The sequence below is a fragment of the Rhinichthys klamathensis genome, unplaced genomic scaffold (assembly GCF_029890125.1).
Source record: "Rhinichthys klamathensis goyatoka isolate OS25496 unplaced genomic scaffold, OSU_Roscu_1.1 h1tg000379l_1, whole genome shotgun sequence".
In the NCBI taxonomy this organism is placed as follows: domain Eukaryota; kingdom Metazoa; phylum Chordata; class Actinopteri; order Cypriniformes; family Leuciscidae; genus Rhinichthys; species Rhinichthys klamathensis.
In genome coordinates, this window is record NW_026606886.1 from 60700 (window position 1) to 82363 (window position 21664).

General features: G+C 41.9%; 1 protein-coding gene across 5 annotated transcripts in view; it reads left to right on the top strand.

Annotated features, from left to right (window-relative positions):
• The first annotated feature begins 3912 nt into the window (after positions 1-3912).
• The window catches only part of LOC130069782 (GRAM domain-containing protein 2B-like), a 45703-nt gene continuing 27951 nt past the window's right edge, over positions 3913-21664 (top strand). For 4 of the 5 annotated variants that reach the window (XM_056233890.1, XM_056233892.1, XM_056233891.1 and 1 more), the window contains exons 1-3: positions 3913-3998; positions 13147-13287; positions 17249-17297. In XM_056233890.1, the coding sequence (XP_056089865.1) occupies positions 3952-3998; positions 13147-13287; positions 17249-17297 (237 nt within the window). In that variant the 5' untranslated portion in view covers positions 3913-3951. Of the gene's footprint in view, positions 3999-12515; positions 12601-13146; positions 13288-17248; positions 17298-21664 lie in introns of those variants that run through there. The other variant, XM_056233894.1, reaches the window with a different exon arrangement.

A 21664-nucleotide genomic window follows, 5' to 3' on the forward strand; every position in this document is an offset into this window, starting at 1 on the left:
AATGAATGAATGAGGCATTTATATAGCGCTTTCATATGTACTACTGTACACCCAAAGCGCTTTACAATCATGTCAGGGGTTCTCTCCTCAACCAGCACCAGTGTGCAGCTCCACTTGGATGATGCGACGGCAGCCACAGTACAACGGCGCCAGTATATTGATATTGAGATGTATGTTGAGATCATCAGCTGAAAAGCCTCCAGATATGAACTATCATTATTGTGATTGTGAGCGTCATCACACACACACACACACACATACACGTGTGGCAGACGAGTGTTTAATCCCAGCACTGATCTCACATGCTCATCTTAAACCTGCTGTTGCTGGTTCTGTAACCGATCCGGTTCAGACGGCTCACTGAAATCTCCAGATCTTCAAGGATTCCTGTTCACAAGATAAAAACAGACCATGTGAAAGTTCATGTTGTTGAACTTTATGTGCCATGAAAACGCCATTTAAATAATATGATGTCATATTAATCATATGCGAACTAGAAAAGGTTCAATATAGAACTCTTGACTCTATTTTAAATAATGCTTATAAAGGTTCTATATGAGAAGAAATGTCTTACATGACTGCATAATACGTTCCTGTTTAACAGGTTATTAAATGTTTTTCTAGCTGTTAAAGTCATAAACTGTACTTCAGATTAAGAACCCCTGAAAGTGTCTGTATGTGAAGGTCCTGATGGAATCTTGTAATGTTCTACATAGAACCCTTTTCTCAGATAACAACCACCTTCCCGTGACACTACCCATTGGGGGGTGTTATATGTTATATGTTATACGTTATATGTATGAGGCTGTGTACATCCTGCATGGAATGTAACAATGACGTGTGAAAAAGAATATCCTTATAGGACAATAAAGACTAAAGACTAAAGACCATGTTTCAGAAACTTATTGTTTTCCTTTAAATTAAGATTATTTATCTGACTCCACTGGCAGATATTTGTTCTTGTTTTAACCAAAAACGTCATTTTGACAAATTTTTTTACTTAATATCTTCAGTCATTTTGCTTCTTCTCCAGTAAATGTGTCTTGATTTAAGAATCTTTATATATTAGTGCTGGAAAACAGGACAGAAACACTGAGGAAGCACATCATGTATTACAGTTAAAACCTGTAATTATGATCATATTGTGTTCAGCGTGACTCAGCCATCCGTCTGACAAACCAGTTGAACTCATAATGTGTGTGTTGAACACAATGAGAACTGAAAATCATCATGAGGAACACATTATCACACACACACTGGTTTGGCATTCACAGCATTCACACGACCAGTGATGATCATGTTCGAGTTCCTCCAGGTTTGTAAGTGTGTGTGTGACACCGCCCAGATAGCATACATATCCGGGCCTCAGTTCTGGCAACGGAAAAGGCCACATGGGCCACACACATCAGGCTGGTTTTAGTGGGAGTTGTGGCTTGCTGTGTGTGGGCCAGATGTGGCCTTTTATATGAATATTAAGGGCGCTATCTTGCACCCAGCGCAATTGACTTTGTACACCGACCGAAGCATGTATCATTCCCATCTTGCTCCCGACGCACAGCGGACTCTTCCCTCCACAGACGCACGTTGGTAAATCAGGGAATGAACTTGCGCTCCCGGGGCGGTTCAGCGGAAAGAGGAGGCGTGTCCCGGCGCAAATGTTCCCTGGTGTTGTTTTGCAGTTCCAGAAAACAATTCCGCCACAAACCAGGAAAAGTCTAAAGTCAGTGGCGCGTAATTCAGATGCTATTTTAAGGGCACAACAGCATACACTTTGCCTCTCTCATACACAGACGCAGCAGTTCCCATTTTTGCAAACCATACATAATTACAAGGAAAAATATTAACACACGAGGGAAATCATTGTGATATTAGGAAGAGGATCTATGACCTCTGGAACTAAGCATCTCTTTCAGTAGCTTAGTCGGTATAGGGTCTAACATACATGTTGTCGATTTAGATGATTTAACGAGTTTAGACAATTCTTCCTCTCCTATAGCAACGAATGAACAGAGTTTTTCCTCAGGGAGACTACAATGCACTCCCTGATGCGATACTGTAGTAGACGGTTGCATAGTTATAATTTTCTCTCTAATATTATCAATCTTGTAAGTAAAGAAGTTCATAAAGTCATTACTGCTGTGTTGCTTGGACACTTCCGGAGTTGAAGCTTTATTTTTTGTTAGTTTAGCCACTGTTTCGAATAAATACCTAGGGTTGTGTTTATTTTCTTCTAATAGGGTTGAAAATAAGCAGATCTAGCAGCTTTTAAGGCCTCTCTGTATGCAGTCGAGCTCTCCTTCCATGAAATGCGAAATACCTCTAGTTTAGTTTTCTAGTGTGTGTGTGTGTGTGTGTGTGTGTGTGTGTGTGTGTGTGTGTGTGTGTAATGTACAGAGTAAACAGCAACGGTCCTAGTACTGAGCCTTGTGGTACTTCATACTGAACTTGTGATTGATATGACATCTGTAAGTGTGTGTGTGTGTGTGTGTGTGTGTGTGTCTGTGTCTGTGTGTGTCTGTCTGTCTGTCTGTCTGTCTGTCTGTGTGCGTGCGTGTGTGTGTGTGTGTGTGTGTGTGTGTGTGTGTGTGATAATTGTCCTCATTGGAACATGAAGTAATTCTGACATATGTAGAGGAACATCCTGTTTGTATCTGTGTAACTTCCTGTCTCCTAACGTACCTGTATCTGATTGGTATTTGTATCTGAATTTGGGACGGTTGTGTCCCTGATATCCCACAAACCTGTCAGTGTGGCTGGTGGAAAAATGATAATAATATTAATGTCATCTGATGGACCAGCTGAAAGAATGAAAACATAAAATTAATGAATTCATAAGTGTGTTTGTCATGTATTCCTGTAGAGTCTCATGTACTTTCTCGTTCTTCTTCTACAGTGACTGTGAATTCCTGAGAGATCATTGTTTCATCATCGTCTCTCGTGTGTCTGATAGCATCTGCTTTATCCAGACCTGATGAGTTTGTGTTTGTGTGACACCTGATCCATGCAGCTGCGCCCCGGTCATGTGCTTTAGAAGAACATACTGATCCAGTGGGCGGGGCCTCAGTGGGCTGGTGGGCGTGGCCTCAGTGGGCGGGCCCTCGGGGGCTCGGTGGGCGGGGCAAACCAACCCACATGGGTGTCATCTGAAACAGTGCCGCTCATTCAGACTGTGTTTTATATGAAGGTTCCGGTTAACATCACTTTTAATGATCAAGAAACACTGACATGTAACAAAACAAAGTTTTAATCCAAAACTGCCTGAGATGCCAAGATTTTCCATGTTTCAGACACAGCCACCGCTTTCCCTTCTCCTCTCTACAGATTCCAGTTCACACAGATCTGTGGAAACAACTAATAATTCTGTATTACGCTGCCAGACAAGTAATCTTTACAACGGAAGTGAATCAATCAAAACTAACTTTAGCTGGACAATAACTTTATTCTAGAGCTGCTGTAAAGCCTAAACAATCTCTGTTACTGTAATCTCCATAAAGCTGCTGTGAAACATATATTTACATTTATTCATTTAGCTGATGCTTTTATCCAAAGCGACTTACAATTGCTATACATGTCAGCGGTCGCACGCCTCTGGAGCAACTAGTGGTTAAGTGTCTTGCTCAGGGACACATTGGTGTCTCACAGTGGATTCGAACTCGGGTCTCTCACACCAAAGCCATGTGTCTTATCCACTGCGCCATCACCACCCCAATATATATTGTTGAAGTGCTGTATAAATGAAGGGTACTTGACTTGACGGTTGGCGGGGTGTGGCTGAGTCTTGAAGTGGGCGTGGCTCTGTCAGGTGGGTGTGGCTCTGTGTCTGGTGGGCGTGGCTCAGTCAGGAGGGCGTGGTCACAGTTTCTACTATCTGCAATGAGATCTGACTGATGGATATAATGCACAGATCTGCAGGCCGACGCTCAGTGGAAACACGTCTGGATCTCACGCGTGATGGGAAGTAAAAAAGCAAACAGGAAATTTTCCCTGGACAGCTCAGGGTGAGTGTGTGTGTCTGGATGAGTTTATAGGGACTCTTGAAGAGGGTAAATCTTCTAATCTTCTGGATTGTTCCTCTACAACATTACATAATAACATAAAACCTTTTTCTTGGTTGTATAAATGTTAAGGAAACATTCCATTTGATTAGATTTGAATTTTGCAAACATTATGGGAATTTTACTATTGAATGTTCTCTGAACAAGTGGTAACATTTAAAAATTAACTAAAATGTTTCTAAAAAAAAAAAAAAAAATTTGTGCTAATGTTTTGAGAACATTATTAAAGACCAGATAACTTTGAACAAATATTTTATTAACGTCACTTGAAGAAAGTTTGTTCATAACTTTGAGAGAACCTTTTAAGTATGTTTCCTGTTACACACACACACACACACACACACACATATATATATATTATATATATATATATATATATATACTATATATGAATAAATATACTGTATTTACTCTACTATTCAAAAGTTTGGGGACAGTAATTTTCTTTCAAAGAAATTATTATTTTCATGTCACAAGGCTGCATTAAATTGTTCAAAAGTCACAGTAAAGACATTTATAACGTTACAGAATATTTATGCAGCAAAATGCTGAAAATTCAGTTAGGAACACAGGAATGAATTATATTTACAATATATTCACATACAAAACAGTTTGGTAACGCTTTAGATGTGCAGCCGGAGTGTACAGTGTAAGTAAAGCAAATTTACAGCGTACCCTTTCGTAATAATAGTGTACCAATACAGTATGTAGCTATAAGGGAACAATATGCTAAATTTAGGGGATAAAGGGGTAACAACCTGGGTCATTACAAATGATTTATATTGTAAGTATTTTGAAACTAAGGGGTACCTATTCTAATATTATGTGGTATGTATAACCTACTATGCTAAACAACAAGTGTTTGGGAGAAATGTGTTGTACTTGTTCAACAGTTCTGTCAGTTCTGTCATGACAACTCTCAGAGTGTTTGTTTGGCATAGTAATGAATATGACTGTTGATGTGTTTGGTCTTGGTGGAATAGATCTGCTAAACTGCTGTTATTGCTGCTGCTGCTGCTGCTGCTGCTGATGATGATGATGATTATAGATTCTGCTGCTGCTGATTATAGATTCTATTGCTACTGCTGCTGATTATAGATTCTGCTGCTGCTGTTGATTATATATTCTGCTGCTGCTGCTGTTGATTATAGATTCTATTGCTACTGCTGCTGATTATAGATTATGCTGCTGCTGCTGATTATAGATTCTGCTGCTGCTTTTGATTATAGATTCTGCTGCTGATGATGATTATAGATTATGCTGCTGCTGATTATAGATTATGCTGATGATGATTATAGATTCTGCTGCTGCTGTTGATTATAGATTCTGCTGCTGCTGTTGATTATATATTCTGCTGCTGCTGATTATTATAGATTCTGTTGCTGCTGCTGATTATAGATTCTGCTGATGATGATTATAGATTCTGCTGCTGCTGTTGATTATATATTCTGCTGCTGCTGTTGATTATAGATTCTGCTGCTGCTGTTGATTATAGATTCTGCTGCTGCTGATTATTATAGATTCTGCTGCTGCTGCTGATTCTAGATTCTGCTGCTGCTTTTGATTTTAGATTCTGCTGCTGCTGTTGATTATATATTCTGCTGCTGCTGTTGATTATAGATTCTGCTGCTGCTGTTGATTATAGATTCTGCTGCTGCTGATTATTATAGATTCTGCTGCTGCTGCTGATTCTAGATTCTGCTGCTGCTTTTGATTTTAGATTCTGCTGCTGCTGTTGATTATAGATTCTGCTGCTGCTGCTGATTATAGAATCTGCTGCTGCTGCTGCTGATTATAGATTCTGCTGCTGCATTTGATTTTAGATTCTGCTGCTGCTGTTGATTTTGGATTCTGCTGCTGCTGCTGATTATAGATTCTGCTGCTGCTGCTGCTGATTATAGATTCTGCTGCTGCTTTTGATTTTGGATTCTGCAGCTGCTGTTGATTGTAGATTCTTCTGCTGCTGCTGCTGATTATGGATTCTGCTGCTGCTTTTTGATTATAGACTCTGCTGCTGCTTTTGATTATAGATTCTGCTGCTGCTTTTGATTATAGATTCTGCTGCTACTGCTGCTGATTATATATTTTGCTGCTGCTGCTGATTATAGATCCTGCTGCTGATGATGATTATATATTCTGCTGCTGCTTTTGATTATATATTCTGCTGCTGCTGCTAATTATAGATTCTGCTTCTGCTGCTGTTGATTATAGATTCTGCTACTGCTGATGATTATAGATTCTGCTACTGCTGTTGATTATAGATTCTGCTGCTGCTGTTGATTATAGATTCTGCTGCTGCTGCTGATTACAGATTCTGGCTCTGCTGCTGTTGATTATAGATTCTGCTGCTGCTGTTGATCATAGATTCTGCTGCTGCTTTTGATTATAGATTCGGCTGCTGCTGTTGATTATAGATCTGCTGCTGCTGTTGATTATATATTCTGCTGCTGCTTTTGATTATATATTCTGCTGCTGATGTTGATTATAGATTCTGCTGCTGCTGCTGTTGACTATATATTCTGCTGCTGATGATGATCATAGATTCTGTTGCTGCTGCTGCTGCTTATAGACTCTGCTGCTGCTGATTATAGATTCTGCTGCTGCTGCTGATGATTATAGATTATGCTGCTGCTGATTATAGATTCTGCTGCTGCTGATTATAGATTCTGCTGCTGATGATGATTATAGATTCTGCTGCTGCTGTTGATTATATATTCTGCTGCGGCTGTTGACTATAGATTCTGCTGCTGCTGTTGATTATAGAGTATGCTGCTGTTGATTATAGATTTTGCTGCTGCTGTTGATTATAGATTCTGCTGCTGCTGTTGATTATATATTCTGCTGCTGCTGTTGATTATATATTCTGCTTCTGCTGTTGATTATAGATTCTGCTGCTGCTGTTAATTATAGATTCTGCTGCTGCTGTTGATTATATATTCTGCTGCTGCTGTTGATTATAGATTCTGCTGCTGCTGTTGATTATATATTCTGCTGCTGCTGTTGATTATAGATTCTGCTGCTGCTGTTGATTATAGAGTATGCTGCTGTTGATTATAGATTTTGCTGCTGCTATTGATTATAGATTCTGCTGCTGCTGTTGATTATAGAGTATGCTGCTGTTGATTATAAATTCTGCTGCTGCTGCTGTTGATCATAGATTCTGCTGCTGCTGTTGATTATAAAGTATGCCCTTACGCAACAAAAATATATTTCTCAATATATTATGTGACAATATATTTCATGTGTCTCCATATATTGTGAAATTTACATTGTAATATATCATATGATATATTATATAATAATATATTATATATATGCAATAATATATTGCAATATATGGGACAATACTGCAATTATTGCCGTTTTCATATATTGAATAAATACATATTATTATACTATTTAATATATTGTTAGGTATATTGAAATATGTCCCATATTATATGAAATTATATATTGGAAGAGGCATTGTATATATGTGAAAATATATATGTAAAATTATATGAGCTAATATACCTCAATGTACCAGATAATATAATCAGATATATATGCAAACATGTCTTAAATATGTTGAAAAATATATTGATTTATATTACATAATATATTATATATAATTATCATATTATATATTGTATACAATAATTTACCATGTGGGGGAATAAAAAGTGGACTAAAAAATGTTGTAATTGTTGCTGTTAATGATAATTTAATTTATACTCTCATCTACATTTTACAATATATGAATCAATACATAGCCATATATGGTCCATCCATATGGCTATATAATGTAAAATATACACTCACCGGCCACTTTATTAGGTACACCTGTCCAACTGCTCGTTAACACTTAATTTCTAAGCAGCCAATCACATGGCGGCAACTACGTGCATTTAGGCATGTAGACATGGTCAAGACAATCTCCTGCAGTTCAAACCGAGCATCAGTATGGGGAAGAAAGGTGATTTGAGTGACTTTGAACGTGGCATGATTGTTGGTGCCAGAAGGGCTGGTCTGAGTATTTCAGAAACTGCTAATCTACTGGGATTTTCATGCACAACCATCTCTAGGGTTTACAGAGAATGGTCCGAATAAGAAAAAACATCCAGTGAGCGGCAGTTCTGTGGGCGGAAATGCCTTGTTGATGCCAGAGGTCAGAGGAGAATGGCCAGACTGGTTCGAGCTGATAGAAGGGCAACAGTGACTGAAATAACCACTCGTTACAACCGAGGTATGCAGCAAAGCATTTGTGAAGCCACAACACGCACAACCTTGAGGCGGATGGGCTACAACAGCAGAAGACTCCACCGGGTACCACTCATCTCCACTACAAATAGGAAAAAGAGGCTACAATTTGCAAGAGCTCACCAAAATTGAACAGTTGAAGACTGGAAAAATGTTGCCTGGTCTGATGAGTCTCGATTTCTGTTGAGACATTCAGATGTTAGAGTCAGAATTTGGCGTAAACAGAATGAGAACATGGATCCATCATGCCTTGTTACCACTGTGCAGGCTGGTGGTGGTGGTGTAATGGTGTGGGGGATGTTTTCCTGGCACACTTTAGGCCCCTTAGTGCCAATTGGGCATCGTTTAAATGCCACGGCCTACCTGAGCATTGTTTCTGACCATGTCCATCCCTTTATGGCCACCATGTACCCATCCTCTGATGGCTACTTCCACCATGTCACAAAGCTCTAATCATTTCAAATTGGTTTCTTGAACATGACAATGAGTTCACTGTACTAAAATGGCCTCCACAGTCACCAGATCTCAACCCAATAGAGCATCTTTGGGATGTGGTGGAACGGGAGATTCGCATCATGGATGTGCAGCCGACAAATCTGCGGCAACTGTGTGATGCCATCATGTCAATATGGACCAAACTCCCTGAGGAATGCTTCCAGCACCTTGTTGAATCTATGCCACGAAGAATTGAGGCAGTTCTGAAGGCAAAAGGGGGTCCAACCCGTTACTAGCATGGGGTACCTAATAAAGTGGCCGGTGAGTGTAATGAATGTCATGCAAAAATTTGATTTGGATTTTTGTTAATCAACCTTTCTGTAAACCTATGCATGAGCTTACTTAACTCATAAAAAAAATACTTTGTTTCAATAAACATACATGCAATAATGTAATACAGTTTTGTTTGTATATCAATGTATTTTAATATATGAATCAATATATAGCAATAGGTTGTCCATCCATATATTGTTATATATTTTCAAATATATGAGGCAGTTTCTGATATATTGAAATATATTTTCTAATGTATTGCAATATAAATTCTAGTATATTGCAATATATTTTTGTTTCGTAAGGGTGCTGCTGCTGTTGATTATAGATTCTGCTTCTGCTGTTGATTATAGATTCTGCTGCTGCTGTTGATTATAGATTCTGCTGCTGCTGTTGATTATAGATTCTGCTGCTGCTGTTGATTATAGATTCTGCTGCTGCTCTTGATTATAGAATCTGCTGCTGCTGTTGATTATAGATTCTGCTGCTGCTGTTGATTATAGATTCTGCTGCTGCTGTTGATTATAGATTCTGCTGCTGCTGTTGATTATAGATTCTGCTGCTGCTGCTGTTGATTATAGAATCTGCTGCTGCTGTTGATTATAGATTCTGCTGCTGCTCTTGATTATAGAATCTGCTGCTGCTGTTGATTATAGATTCTGCTGCTGCTCTTGATTATAGATTCTGCTGCTGCTCTTGATTATAGAATCTGCTGCTGCTGTTGATTATAGATTCTGCTGCTGCTGTTGATTATAGATTCTGCTGCTGCTGTTGATTATAGATTCTGCTGCTGCTGTTGATTATAGATTCTGCTGCTGCTGCTGTTGATTATAGATTCTGCTGCTGCTGTTGATTATAGATTCTGCTGCTGCTCTTGATTATAGAATCTGCTGCTGCTGTTGATTATAGATTCTGCTGCTGCTGTTGATTATAGATTCTGCTGCTGCTGTTGATTATAGATTCTGCTGCTGCTGTTGATTATAGATTCTGCTGCTGCTCTTGATTATAGAATCTGCTGCTGCTGTTGATTATAGATTCTGCTGCTGCTGCTGTTGATTATATATTCTGCTGCTGCTGTTGATTATAGATTCTGCTGCTGCTCTTGATTATAGAATCTGCTGCTGCTGTTGATTATAGATTCTGCTGCTGCTGCTGTTGATTATAGATTCTGCTGCTGCTGTTGATTATAGATTCTGCTGCTGCTGTTGATTATAGATTCTGCTGCTGCTGTTGATTATAGATTCTGCTGCTGCTGCTGCTGTTGATTATATATTCTGCTGCTGCTGTTGATTATAGATTCTGCTGCTGCTCTTGATTATAGAATCTGCTGCTGCTGTTGATTATAGATTCTGCTGCTGCTGCTGTTGATTATATATTCTGCTGCTGCTCTTGATTATAGAATCTGCTGCTGCTGTTGATTATATATTCTGCTGCTGCTGTTGATTATAGATTCTGCTGCTGCTCTTGATTATAGAATCTGCTGCTGCTGTTGATTATAGATTCTGCTGCTGCTGCTGTTGATTATAGATTCTGCTGCTGCTCTTGATTATAGAATCTGCTGCTGCTGTTGATTATAGATTCTGCTGCTGCTGCTGTTGATTATAGACTCTGCTGCTGCTCTTGATTATAGAATCTGCTGCTGCTGTTGATTATAGATTCTGCTGCTGCTGCTGTTGATTATATATTCTGCTGCTGCTGTTGATTATAGATTCTGCTGCTGCTGATTATAGATTCTGCTGCTGCTGATTATTGATTTTTCTGCTGCTGCTGTTGATTATAGATTCTGCTGCTGCTGCTGCTGCTGATTATAGATTCTGCTGCTGCTGTTGATCATAGATACTGCTGCTGCTGCTGTTGATTATAAAGTATGCTGGTGCTGTTGATTATAGATTCTGCTGCTGCTGTTGATTATATATTCTGCTGCTGCTGTTGATCATAGATTCTGCTGCTGCTGTTGATTATAAAGTATGCTGGTGCTGTTGATTATAGATTCTGCTGCTGCTGTTGATTGTAAAGTATGCTGGTGCTCTTGATTATAGATTCTGCTGCTGCTGTTGATTATAGAGTATGCTGCTGCTGTTGACTATAGATTCTGCTCCTGCTTTCGATTATAGGTTCTGCTGCTGCTGCTTAATAATAACAATTCATTACATTTATATAGCTCTTTTCTTGGCACTCAAAGTGCTTTACATATAAGCGCTTTGAGTATTGATTATTGCTGGTGCTGCTGATAAAGTACGAAACTTGCTACTGCCAACAAATTCACGACACGCTGCTGTGAGCAAACAAGACATGCTGCTACTGTACAAGTATATATGAATTACCCTGTAGCAGATCTATACAGGTGGAGCTGGGGAAGGTGGAGGGTTTCTGAAAGCGCTAACGATAGCTAAGTATTTGAAAGTTGAGCAGCAAGCTCATTGGCTACTGATACAGTGGGAACCAATCAGCTGAGAGTGACGTGGCTGCAAGCAGACTGGGTTAAATACCTGTCAGCCTGTGCCATCTAGAGTTTCATGACAGAACTTTGCATTTCTTTTAAATTATAATATTATGTCACTGTTTTTAACTGTATTTTTTTCAAATAAATGCAGCCTTGGTGAGCAGAAGAGACTTTCGCAAACATAAAAAATGTTAATTATTCCAATGTCATGTGTTTAAATACGTGTATATACGCTATTGCAGTCACTGATAGTGCTTTACACAGACAGAAGAATGAGTGCTTTTACAAACTCAACCAGTCTGTGTGCATTTCTATCACAGTGAAATCATTACCGCAGTAAAAGACGAGCCCTCTGGCTACAGTTCACCTTCACACGCCACATTAAGCCAAAGTCTAGTGTCGCTGTCAGCAGTTCAGCATTCAGGAATTCACACGCATGATGTTCTGGGTCAAAGCTGCTGATTTGAGGAGCAACACCATTTTGTTTTCCATGAATAGGGTGCATTTGGTGTTTATTATTATTATTATTAAGAGGCTCAAATCCCAGAACAAGCTTATGGTATAATATTGACCTTCTGAAGTTGATGTTCAACATGTTCTGCATGTAAAACTTCTTCACTGATCATTTGCTGAAGAGTTTTAGTAGTGACAATTAAACGAACATAAAGATTTAAACTAATTATCTTCATACCTATTTCTTATTTGTGTACCACATGTCTCTAAAACAGATTTTTATGATTCTGTAAATAATTGTAAACATTAATATTCCGATCATTTATTAAAAGTTGCAGTTAAAGGTGTTTTAACCGCAGTTGATGCGTGTTCGTGTTGTTCGCATGAGTGAACGCAGACGTGTTAATCGGGTTTCCATAGAGGCGCATTAGACTGGATCAGAGCAGAAACCAGTTCAACCAGTGTCAGTGTCTTCAGCGTAATCTGCACGTATGACTGACGAGGCTCGAGCGGCGGTGCTGTAGTGTCGAGCTGAAGATGTTGTCAGTTTCTCCGGAGACGGTCATCTGAGATAACGTTTGGCCTTTCATTTCCTTCTACTAATAAGTTTGTTTGATCGCCGCCACTGTTTCATCTCTGATGGTAAATATGAATTATGATTAACTTTGGCTTCTGAAACACAGCTGTTGCTCATCGTCAAGCTTTGCTTTATAAACTCAGATGGACACATTATGAACTTCTGAATTTATTTAAAGCTTCTGAATTCAGTGACAAAAGACTTATTTCAGACACAATAATAAACTATATTATTTGTATGCGATTAGTAACATTAATAGTATAATGACTGAACTGAAATAATCTGGTGAAAATGCATAAAAATCTGAAAAAAATTTAACTTTTCAAAACATCTAGACACATGCATCATCTGAAATGATTAATATTAATATGAAAGGGTTTCTGTTGATTGTTTGATTCACATTAAGTGAACTTGTTCACAGAAAGCATCCAAACATCGTCTGTGAAAGTGTTTTCAGCATTTCACTTTCAATTTAATTGTGTGTTATGTCGTGACAAGCATAAACTCTTCCTCCAGAAACATAAATCAGCACTTTTCCTGTGTCAGGTTGTGGATGATTGCATCACACTGAGGCATGTTTAGACAGGTGTGTGTGTGTGTGTGTGCTTCAGATATCAACTGGAGATCAGCGGAGTCTCAGTCAAGCCCAAGCACAGCATGTTGTTGAGAAGATCTTCAGAGATCAGAAGCTTGCAGAGTCCAGACGAAACGCATCCGGAGATCCTGGAGCACAACAGCAGCGTCACACGCAGGTGCACACACACACACACACGCAGGTGCACACACACACACACACACACACGCACACATGCAGGTGCACACACACACACGCAGGTGCACACACACACACACACGCAGGTGCACACACACACACACACACAGGTGCACAGACACACACACACACGCAGGTGCACACACACACACACACACACGCAGGTGCACACACACACACACACGCACGCACACATGCAGGTGCACACACACACACGCAGGTGCACACACACACACACACGCAGGTGCACACACACACACACACACAGGTGCACAGACACACACACACACACGCAGGTGCACACACACACACACACGCAGGTGCACACACACACACACACGCAGGTGCACACACACACACACACACGCACACATGCAGGTGCACACACACACACACACACGCAGGTGCACACACACACACACACACACACGCAGGTGCACACACACACACACACATGCAGGTGAACACACACACACACACACACGCAGGTGAACACACACACGCAGGTGAACACACACACACGCAGGTGAATACACACACACACACACACACACACACACACACACACGCACACAGACGCAGGTGAACACACACAAACACACACGCACTCAGACGCAGGTGAACACACACACACACAGACGCAGGTGAACACACACACACACACACACACGCAGGTGAACACACACACACACGCAGGTGAATACACACACACACACACGCACACAGACGCAGGTGAACACACACACAAATGATCGAAATCGATGAAGCAGGATGGATTCTGATTGGCTGTCAGTGTTTATTGTTCATCAGCTGGAAAATGATATCTTTCCTCTGCGTCGTTAGTTATAGTTGTGCTGTGAACTCCGATATACGCTGATTTCACGCAGCCGCCATTTTGAAATCGAAAGCGAGGCTCCGGTGGGAAGAACCCCGGAAGTAGGCTACAGATATGGTGCTTTTCCACTGCATGGTACGGTACGGTACGGTTCGGTTCGGCTCGCTTTAAATGGTACCTGGTCTGCTGAGGTTCCAAGCGTACCGTTCCGGTACTAAAATGTGACGTAAAAACACTGCAGATCACTGATTGGTCAGACAGAATCGTCACTACCAGCGTCATTGGATTTGCGACACGAGACACTAAACCCGCTAGATTTAAATAACCAGTAGACAACAGCCAACGCGGTAGCATCTGTTTTTTACTTTCTTGGAAAAAAAAAGAGATCAAAACTTTAAAAAGAAATGGCTGAATCGTGGTCAGTGGACGAGGTGCAGACGTTCCTCTCGTTGGTTGCCGAGGAGCGGATGTGGATGAGTGGATGGGGCAAACCGGAATGAAAAAGTGTTCCAAGAAGTAGCTCAGCTCTTAGCCGCACACGGCTATCACCGGACCTAAACAGTGTAGGGACAAAATAACGATCAGTCCCACCCACTTTGAAGGGGTACTACTGCGGTGGAAAAGCAACCGAGCTAAAGCGAACCGAACCGTGCCGTACCGAGTCGAGTCGTACCACGCAGTGGAAAAGCGAAGCGAGCCGAACCGTACCGAGCCGAACCGAGCCGAACCGAGCCGAACCAGCAGTGGAAAAGCGAAGCGAGCCGAACCGAGCCGAACCGAGCCGAACCGAGCCGAACCAGCAGTGGAAAAGCGAAGCGAGCCGAACCGTACCGAGCCGAACCGAGCCGTACCGAGCCGAACCAGCAGTGGAAAAGCGAAGCGAGCCGAACCGTACCGAGCCGAACCAGCAGTGGAAAAGCGAAGCGAGCCGAACCGTACCGAGCCGAACCGAGCCGTACCGAGCCGAACCGAGCCGTACCGAGCCGAACCGAGCCGAACCGAGCCGAACCGAGCCGTACCAGCAGTGGAAAAGCGAAGCGAGCCGAACCGTTCCGCGCCGAGTTGAACCGTACCGAGCCGAACCGAGCCGAACCGAGCCGTACCAGCAGTGGAAAAGCGCCATTAGACAACTTAGGCCCTGTCCCAAATGGCGCACTTCATGCGGACTTTCGGTCTCGGGGACTTAAATTACGCGGCTCGCTGAGTCTACGAGTCCGTAGGCCGTCCCATTTAGCATGTTAACGCTCTGAAGTGTGCTCAGCAGCGCCCCCTGTGTACCCTTGAAGCGGTCTTCCACGAAGCCCACATAGATGCAGGCTCCACGCACTTTAACTACCCAGGAATCCTTGCGGAAGGCCAATCAGACGACGGATGGGAGGAGATTTCGCTCACGGACAATTGTTAATTAACATGTCTGAGAAGAAAATATTTAAGTGTAATTATCATTACGGTTTTTATGACAAGTTTATTCAAACATTATGATCATCGACCAGTGGTTGATGTCTCAAACATAGGCTAATAACAGCGAGCTGAATAACACGATCATTATGATTCATTAAATAAATAGAACAGAATGTCAGGGCTTTACTGAGTCACATGTAAACACCACAACAAAAGGCGGCATATTTCCCCGAACCTGTCGCTCCTGTCCATAACAACAACCAGACCGTCTTCCTGTTTCCGGCGGGACGATCGAGTCTGTCCCAAAAACACCTCTCAATAAGGGCCCTATAGGTCTGCACTACATGATGTCACCGAAGTGTGGACTCTGAGGAAGTGCACAAGTCCGGAGTGTGCCATTTGGGACAGGGCCAATGTCCTGCCCCAGAGCCATAGAGAGAGAGACTCCCATAGGCCGCCACAGGAACTCTGGAGTGAGGAAGTAACGCGTGTCGTGGAGCGGCCGATAGTTCCAGCACTGAACCCCATTCATTTAGTGCTTCCGAAGTACGCTCGCTGGTAAATTAATGAAATTACTGTATTTTTTTACTTTTACACACATTAGCCGACCTCTCGTGAATCTAGTCTGTAGTTATATTTAATGTAGCCAGTTTTAGTAAATGTTTATTGGAAGATAATAGGTTAATTGCAGCTATAGCTTACGTGACCAACACTTCACTAACGTTAGCTACCTTACGGTAACTGATGTATATAATATATAATATTTTTAATAACATTTTATATGTATATATATATAAAGCCTATAACATTATATATACATACACACACACAATTCATTTATTTAAATGGGTTAGGGTTATGCATATATGTGCTTATATGTATTTAGGAACATAGTTAATTCACTCATTAACTATCTCTCCGGTTTAATTTTATGAAGAATATTTTTCGGTTGAATATTTGCCGAACATTGCTGTATATAGTCGTTGCTTTCTACGTTATGGGAGCAGTCTATTTCCCTCCTAAATCATTCATTTGTACATGCACAGCGTAATTATTTATATGTTGTGTTGGTTGGAGTTCTGAACGGACGGCAGACCTCTGCGTGATCACGAAGGCTAATGGCTGAAGCGGAATATATAAGCAAGATCACGGGAATCAATAGCCTAATACAGCCCAGTTGTGCTGAAATAAATATCATGAGACGTCCATCATCAGATGAATGACATGGAAAAGTTAAGTTAGAGCCGCTAAAGCCAGTGCTATACCCATGCGAACATGAACACTAAGCTTTTCCCTCCAAAAATATAGCCTAAAACTTATCTAAGTTGTCACCCTGCCTCTCCAAATGCAAAACTGGCATTAACAAAATGCAATAACAGCTGAAAAGTACTTGGGTGTGTGTTTTATTTTATATTTACCGTTTAATAATGCAATCGCTGCTGTCTGTCCATAGCAGAACATGACAGCCCGCGTGTGTTGTGGAACTATTGGGTTTACATGAACCACGTGACAGCCGCCGCGGCGACATCAGAGCGTGTCGCAACTCTTCCTCTCTATGGCTCTGCCTCGTCACCGCGGTCGCTGTTGTGTCCAGTAACCGGACCTGATCTGGTCATGGGCTTCATGATCTTTATTACGGTGATGATGATGATGAAGATGAAGATGATGATGATAATGATGATGATGATGATCTCCTGTCCGTCAGATCCACGATCATCGAGGAGGAGGGCCGGACCAGATTCAGCGTTCACAACGTGAGTTTATTCCTCATCTCTTCATCTCTCCATCTCTTCATCACTCCATCTCTTCATCACTCCATCTCTTCATCACTCCATCTCTTCATCACTCCATCTCTTCATCTCTCCATCTCTTCATCTCTCCATCTCTTCATCACTCCATCTCTTCATCACTCCATCTCCTCATCACTCCATCTCTTCATCTCTTCATCACTCCATCTCTTCATCACTCCATCTCTCCATCTCTCCATCTCTTCATCTCTTCATCTCTCCATCTCTTCATCTCTCCATCTCTTCATCTCTCCATCTCTTCATCACTCCATCTCTTCATCACTCCATCTCTTCATCACTCCATCTCTTCATCACTCCATCTCTTCATCACTCCATCTCTTCATCACTCCATCTCTTCATCTCTCCATCTCTTCATCTCTTCATCTCTCCATCTCTTCATCTCTCCATCTCTTCATCTCTCCATCTCTTCATCTCTCCATCTCTTCATCACTCCATCTCTTCATCTCTCCATCTCTTCATCTCTTCATCTCTCCATCTCTTCATCTCTCCATCTCCTCATCACTCCATCTCTTCATCACTCCATCTCTTCATTTCTCCATCTCTTCATCTCTCCATCTCTTCATCTCTTCATCTCTCCATCTCTTCATCTCTCCATCTCTTCATCTCTCCATCTCTTCATCACTCCATCTCTTCATCACTCCATCTCTTCATCACTCCATCTCTTCATCACTCCATCTCTTCATCTCTTCATCTCTCCATCTCTTCATCTCTCCATCTCTTCATCACTCCATCTCTTCATCACTCCATCTCTTCATCACTCCATCTCTTCATCTCTCCATCTCTTCATCACTCCATCTCTTCATCTCTCCATCTCTTCATCACTCCATCTCTTCATCTCTCCATCTCTTCATCACTCCATCTCTTCATCACTCCATCTCTTCATCACTCCATCTCTTCATCTCTCCATCTCTTCATCACTCCATCTCTTCATCACTCCATCTCTTCATCTCTCCATCTCTTCATCACTCCATCTCTTCATCTCTCCATCTCTTCATCACTCCATCTCTTCATCACTCCATCTCTTCATCACTCCATCTCCTCATCACTCCATCTCTTCATCTCTCCATCTCTTCATCATTCCATCTCCTCATCACTCCATCTCTTCATCTCTCCATCTCTTCATCTCTCCATCTCTTCATCTCTCCATCTCTTCATCACTCCATCTCTTCATCACTCCATCTCTTCATCTCTCCATCTCTTCATCACTCCATCTCTTCATCTCTCCATCTCTTCATCACTCCATCTCTTCATCACTCCATCTCCTCATCACTCCATCTCTTCATCTCTCCATCTCTTCATCATTCCATCTCCTCATCACTCCATCTCTTCATCTCTCCATCTCTTCATCACTCCATCTCTTCATCTCTCCATCTCTTCATCTCTCCATCTCTTCATCACTCCATCTCCTCATCACTCCATCTCTTCATCACTCCATCTCTCCATCTCTTCATCTCTCCATCTCTTCATCATTCCATCACTCCATCTCTCCATCTCCTCATCACTCCATCTCTTCATCACTCCATCTCTTCATCTCTCCATCTCTTCATCATTCCATCTCCTCATCACTCCATCTCTACATCATTCCATCTCTTCATCTCTTCATCTCTCCATCTCTTCATCACTCCATCTCTTCATCACTCCATCACTCCATCTCTTCATCACTCCATCTCTTCATCACTCCATCTCTCCATCTCTTCATCATTCCATCTCCTCATCACTCCATCTCTTCATCACTCCATCTCTCCATCTCTTCATCTCTCCATCTCTTCATCATTCCATCTCTTCATCACTCCATCTCCTCATCACTCCATCTCTTCATCACTCCATCTCTTCATCTCTTCATCACTCCATCTCCTCATCACTCCATCTCCTCATCACTCCATGTCCACATCTCTTCATCACTCCATCCCCACCTCTCTTCATCACTCCATCTCCACATCTCTTCATCTCTCCATCTCCTCATCTCTTCATCATTCCATCTCTCCATCTCTTCATCACTCCATCTCTTCATCACTCCATCTCCACATCTCTTCATCACTCCATCTCCACATCTCTTCATCTCTCCATCTCCTCATCACTCCATCTCCTCATCACTCCATCTCTCCATCTCTTCATCTCCACATCTCTTCATCACTCCATCTCCTCATCACTCCATCTCTTCATCTCTCCATCTCTTCATCTCTCCATCTCTTCATCTCTCCATCTCCTCATCACTCCATCTCCTCATCACTCCATCTCTTCATCTCTCCATCTCTTCATCTCTCCATCTCCTCATCACTCCATCTCTTCATCTCTCCATCTCTTCATCACTCCATCTCTTCATCTCTCCATCTCTTCATCACTCCATCTCTTCATCTCTCCATCTCCTCATCACTCCATCTCTTCATCACTCCATCTCCTCATCCCTCCATCTCTTCATCTCTTCATCACTCCATCTCTTCATCACTCCATCTCTTCATCTCTCCATCTCCTCATCTCTCCATCTCTCCATCTCTTCATCACTCCATCTCTCCATCTCTTCATCTCTCCATCTCTTCATCACTCCATCTCTTCATCACTCCATCTCTCCATCTCTTCATCTCTCCATCTCTTCATCACTCCATCTCCTCATCACTCAATCTCTTCATCTCTCCATCTCTTCATCTCTTCATCACTCCATCTCTTCATCTCTCCATCTCTTCATCACTCCATCTCTTCATCTCTCCATCTCTTCATCTCTCCATCTCTTCATCACTCCATCTCTTCATCTCTCCATCTCTTCATCTCTCCATCTCTTCATCACTCCATCTCTTCATCTCTCCATCTCTTCATCTCTCCATCTCTTCATCACTCCATCTCTTCATCTCTCCATCTCTTCATCTCTCCATCTCTTCATCTCTCCATCTCTTCATCTCTCCATCTCTTCATCACTCCATCTCTTCATCTCTCCATCTCTTCATCTCTCCATCTCTTCATCACTCCATCTCTTCATCTCTCCATCTCTTCATCACTCCATCTCTTCATCTCTCCATCTCTTCATCACTCCATCTCTTCATCTCTCCATCTCTTCATCACTCCATCTCTTCATCTCTCCATCTCTTCATCACTCCATCTCTTCATCACTCCATCTCTTCATCTCTTCATCTCTCCATCTCTTCATCTCTTCATCTCTTCATCACTCCATCTCCTCATCACTCCATCTCCTCATCACTCCATCTCCACATCTCCTCATCTCTTCATCACTCCATCTCCTCATCTCTTCATCACTCCATCTCCTCATCTCTTCATCACTCCATCTCCTCATCTCTTCATCACTCCATCTCCTCATCTCTTCATCACTCCATCTCTTCATCACTCCATCTCTCCATCTCTTCATCATTCCATCTCCTCATCACTCCATCTCCTCATCACTCCATCTCCTCATCACTCCATCTCTTCATCTCTTCATCACTCCATCTCTTCATCACTCCATCTCCTCATCACTCCATCTCTTCATCACTCAATCTCTCCATCTCTTCATCATTCCATCTCCTCATCACTCCATCTCTTCATCACTCCATCTCTTCATCTCTCCATCTCTTCATCACTCCATCTCTTCATCTCTCCATCTCTTCATCACTCCATCTCCTCATCACTCCATCTCTTCATCTCTCCATCTCTTCATCACTCCATCTCCTCATCACTCCATCTCTTCATCTCTCCATCTCTTCATCACTCCATCTCCACATCTCTTCATCACTCCATCTCCACATCTCTTCATCACTCCACCTCCACATCTCTTCATCACTCCATCTCCTCATCACTCCATCTCCTCATCACTCCATCTCTTCATCACTCCATCTCTTCATCACTCCATCTCCACATCTCTTCATCACTCCATCTCCACATCTCTTCATCACTCCATCTCCACATCTCTTCATCACTCCATCTCCTCATCACTCCATCTCCTCATCACTCCATCTCCTCATCACTCCATCTCCTCATCACTCCATCTCTTCATCACTCCATCACTCCATCTCTTCATCACTCCATCTCTCCATCTCTTCATCATTCCATCTCCTCATCACTCCATCTCTTCATCACTCCATCTCTCCATCTCTTCATCTCTCCATCTCTTCATCATTCCATCTCTTCATCACTCCATCTCTTCATCACTCCATCTCTTCATCTCTCCATCTCTCCATCTCTTCATCACTCCATCTCCTCATCACTCCATCTCCTCATCATTCCATCTCCTCATCACTCCATCTCTACATCATTCCATCTCTTCATCTCTTCATCTCTCCATCTCTTCATCACTCCATCTCTTCATCACTCCATCACTCCATCTCTTC